At 38.7% G+C, this 4788-nt stretch overlaps 1 protein-coding gene across 1 annotated transcript; it reads left to right on the top strand.

Annotated features, from left to right (window-relative positions):
• The first annotated feature begins 3770 nt into the window (after positions 1-3770).
• LOC112504628 (ethylene-responsive transcription factor CRF3-like) lies at positions 3771-4580 on the top strand. Its single transcript, XM_025108579.1, has one exon. It carries the CDS (start codon positions 3771-3773, stop codon positions 4578-4580), a length of 810 nt encoding a protein of 269 aa, XP_024964347.1.
• The last annotated feature ends 208 nt before the right edge of the window (positions 4581-4788 follow it).

The following is a 4788-nucleotide window of genomic DNA, read 5'->3' as shown; positions in this document are numbered from 1 at the left end:
TCAATTAGACTTATTTTTTTAATTCAAGTAAGAACCTGCTTTTTTTTCAACTTCTGTTGGATATCGAGAACTTCTTATGTTTTTCTTCCTTTTTCCTAATTTAAAAAAAAGGATCGGCTACAAAAAGGTTAAAAATCCCTTCACTTGAGAAGTAATATTTGTGGTTCCGGTGTACAACTACATTGTCTCTCGTATTTGATATTGTTTTGGTGATTGGATTTTGGTTTATACAATGATCTGTTAATTGGTGAATGTAGTATGCTATACGTTTTCATTATTTTTTGTTTTGGATTTAATATTGAACTTATTTGCATGAGCAACACAGAGGCTCTGCACTTAAGTGTTGAGAAAAGAGCTCTGTCTCTTCATGTGCTACGTTGAGGCTCCCCTTCTTCATACAGACCTTAACAGAGGTTCTGCACGTTCTACGGCGTCACTCTAACCATGGCTCCGTGCTTCATACCAAGCTTCACAGAGTCTCTGCACTTAAGTGTTGAGAAAGAGCTCTGTCTCATCATGCTTTGCGTTGAGGCTCCGCCTCTTACTTTGAAAGTGGACTTCAAACTTGTAACTCTGGACCATCTGAGTCTTAATTCTGGGAAATTTATTCACCCTTGTGTCTGTCAAGCCTGACTTCATTCTTCATACAGACCTTAATAGAGGTTATGCTCGTGCTACGGCGTCACTCTAACCCTCCTTCCATGGTTCAGACAGAGTTAGATAGAGGCTCTGCACGTAGGTGTTGAGAAAGAGCTCTCTCTCTTCATTCCCTATGTTGAGGCCCTGCCGCTTACTCTGAAAGTGGACTTCAGAATTGTAACTCTGTACTATTCGAGTCTTAACTCTGGGAAATTTCTTCACCCTTGTGTCTGTCAGGCCTCACTCAGTTCCTCATACAGACCTTCACAGAGGTTCTGCACGTGCTACGCGGTCAATCTGAGCTAGGCTCCGTGGTTCATACAGAGCTCCACAGAGGCTCTGTACTTAAGTGTTGAGAAAGAGCTTTCTCTCTTCATGTTGTACGTTGAGGCTCCCATTCTTCATACAGACCTTGACAGAGGTCCTGCATGTGCTACGCCGTCACTCTAACCCTGCCTCTGTGCTTCATACAGAGTTACACAAAAGCTCTGCACTTAAGTGTTGAGAAAGATCTTTGTCTCTTCATGTCCTACCTTCAGGCGTCACCTCATACTCTAGAAGTGTACTTCAGACTTGTAACTCTGCACCGTATCCGGTTTAAACTCTGGGAAGTTTGTTCACCCCTGAGGCTGTCAAGCCTGACTCCGTTCTTCATACAGACCTTCACAGAGGGCCTGCACGTGCTACGTCGTCAATCTAACTCTGCCACCGTGCTTCATACAGAGCTATACAGAGGCTCTGCACTAAGTGTTGAGAAAGAGCTCTGTTTCTTCATGTCCTACGTTGATGTTCCCCTTCTTCATATAGACCTTCACAAAGGTTCTGCACGTGCTACGTGGTCACTCTAACCCTTCCTTCGTGCTTCATACAGAGCTACACAGAGGCTCTGCACTTAAGTGTTGAGAAACTGATCTGTCTCTTCATCTTCTACGTTCAGGCTCCGCCGAATACTCTGAAAGTGGAATATAGAGTTACAACTCTGGACCATTTGAGTCTTAACTATGGGAAACTTCTTCACCCTTGTGTCTGTCAAGCCTCCCTTCGTTATTCATACAGACCTTCACAGAGGTTCTGCACATGCTATGTCATCACTCTAACCCTGCCTTTGTGCTTCATACAAAGCTACACAGAGGCTCTGCACTTAAGTGTTGAGAAAGACCTCTGACTGTTCATGTTCTACCTTGAGATTCCCTTCTTCATACAGACCATGATAGAGGTTCTGCACGTGCTACGCCGTCATTGTAACCTACCTTCGTGCTTCATACAGAGCTACACAGAGGCTCTGCACTTAAGAGTTGAGAAAGAGCTCTGTCTCTTCATGTCCTACTTTGAGGCTCCGGCTTTAATTCTGAAAGTGTACTTCAGCCTTGTAACTCTGGACCGTTTTGGGCTTAAACTCTGGGAACTTTTTTCACCCTTGTGTCTATCAAGCGTGACTTCATTCTTCATACAGACCTTCACAGAGGTTCTGCACGTGCTATGCCGTCACGTATTTCGGTGATCACAAAAACTTCTAAATAAATACTTATTTCACAAAGATAGGTCTGATATCCTTTTCCAGAGTTAAAATAGATGGTTTATTTCAGAGTCATTTCAACAGAACGGTTCTTGTATTAAACCTATGAACCCGTCAAAGTTAAATGTAAGAGTTGGAAGCTAACTCTGACTGGCTTGATTGCAGACTTATACAATAACTTTCATACGTGGTTTGATAGACGTACAATGTGCATTAATGTTTAAACCATGTAATACGGCTCCAAAATAGTACTAACCAGACTTCAGATTTGGATTTAAATTGTAAATTGTAATTCTTGAGTGTCAATGTGCCGAGTTTCCTGAAACCAATTCTAAAATGTTACTTTCAGCATGTCTCAATCTGAAATATTTCTTTCAACAAAAACCCACGGCTTTAAATTTTGCAGAGTTATATTGTGTAATAATTTGTCAGCCTTAAAATAAAACTCTAACACCTTTTATCCAACCTAAAACTCTGTTATGACATTGGTTTTCATAGTTTGTCGGATTTATAAATATGTTAATGTAGAAATTTGAAATATGCAACATGGTTTTCGAAGAACCTATTACTTCTGGTGTTCTACACTTAATAGTTAAAAGTCTGAATTCCATACTTGAACATGAAACTGCATCCTTTGCATAACATGGTGAAGACATAAGTTATTTTAGGTGATAATGTTATAACTTAATTTAAATATATCATTTATATTACGTTTAGGTTTTCCTCATAAGTAAAGAATGCTATTTGAACATCTATATAATACAATCACTAATTGCAAGTCGAAACAAGATTCACCAAAACACTGTTTCTACGCAGAAGCCTATGAAGAATTGAATGATGAGAGGTTTTGAACATGTATATAACTCTTTTAAATCTTTATGCATAAACACAAAGTTCCAAATAAGATGAACATATTTAAAGTCATACTAACAAATTATATAGCCCCTTCCTTCGCTTTCTAAAACCCTGTGAAATCAAAGCTACTGAAAAATATACTAAAAAGGAAATTTACACACAGTGAAATATATGAATGACATATATACATTAAACATTGTATCTACTCATAGTAACTCTTCTGGTAATACCTTGGTAGCTATCTGATTTTTACAAAAGGATTTGAAAGGAATGAAGCCTAGTCCGATGCAATGACCCTTCTTTTCATAATCATAAAAAACAGAGTGATTGCATCAAACCAGGCAATATCCCTCACAAACCACTACTTATTTTCTTCTCTGAAGAGACCGTTCATTCATCTTCTTCTTCCTTTAAGACCTAATATTGTTTCATCTAATTTTAATTTGCAAATAGGCACACAAAAAAAGGAGACTCGGGTGTAGTGTAGAAATTTATTGGAAACCGTAAAGGACATATAGTATTAAATATATAAAGATATTTTTAACACTAACGGTTGAAATGACCTCCCAAAGGTTTAAATAAATTTATACTTTTTTCAAATCCGGTAATTGTTAAAATAAACTATTCCCTACTCCTCACCTCTCACCCATTTTCGACTCTTAAACTTCTCTATTCCTTTTTCATCGCAAAGCAGATATTCATGGAGGACTGCTTCATGTTACCTCCGATCAAACAAACAGAGCACAAAAGGCGTATAACAATGGAGGTTCCGGCAATGTCAGAGAAGTTTTCTGACCAAGAAGAGTTACCATTCCCAAAACTTATAAGGGTATCAATGATCGATCCTTATGCAACTGATTCTTCAGGAGATGAAGATGACGACCATTTTGGACGGTGGCGTGTGAAGAAGTATGCTAATGAAATTAACATAGAATTGTCGGGCAAAGCTACAATGATGCCTCTCAATGGGAATATGACGACAGCCAGAAACAGCCCATCTGCTGTAGAATCGAAACAGAAAGCTATGAAGAAGAAGAAAACTCTAGAGGGTAACGTTAGGAAGTTCCAAGTAGTACGGAAAAGACGTTGGGGTAGATGGGTAGCGGAGATTATGGATCTGGCTACACGCCAGCGGTTGTGGTTGGGGACATATGATACGTCGGAGGAGGCTACCAGGGTATATGATAATGTTGCCATTAAACTTCGTGGTGGTCCTGGTGCTATTACATGTTTCGTTATGCCAACGGTTTTGGAAAACCCACCGCCGACGAATGTTACATCAATGTCCGACCATCATCCCAACCGAAAGTCGCTCAAGCTTCCACTTGCGGATGCACCACCTTYRGMTTACCAATCATTTGATTCAATACAACTTGGTGATGAAGTTGCATCTTTTAACATGCATCATGATTTCGGGTCTATAAACCCGAACCAATTTGATGATTTTGGTATAACCCCTATAGGTCATAACTTCATTCCTGAGAGTGGACGTGGATCTCCCTCAACTTTAAAAATAAATAACTACTTCGAAGATATTTCAGATAGTACTTTAGATTCATCGTTTTCCTAAAATGGGTGGAACTTATTTAGTTAGTTGTTGGAGCTATTTAAATGAGTACTCTTGTATTATTTTGTTAGTGTCGTATTAATGCATATTTTTTATTAACATTTATTCGTTTGACTGGTTATTTTTTTCATTTGTTTTTCAAACAGTTGTAAATGATGTTTTTTTACAAAATATATCTAGGTCACAAAAAGGTTTGACCCGTATATAGAGC

Source organism: Cynara cardunculus, unplaced genomic scaffold, assembly GCF_001531365.2.
Source record: "Cynara cardunculus var. scolymus isolate 2C unplaced genomic scaffold, CcrdV1 Un_Scaffold_6240, whole genome shotgun sequence".
Taxonomy (NCBI): Eukaryota; Viridiplantae; Streptophyta; class Magnoliopsida; order Asterales; family Asteraceae; genus Cynara; species Cynara cardunculus.
Note: the sequence above shows the minus strand (reverse complement) of the source record. Positions and strands in the feature narration are given on the sequence as shown.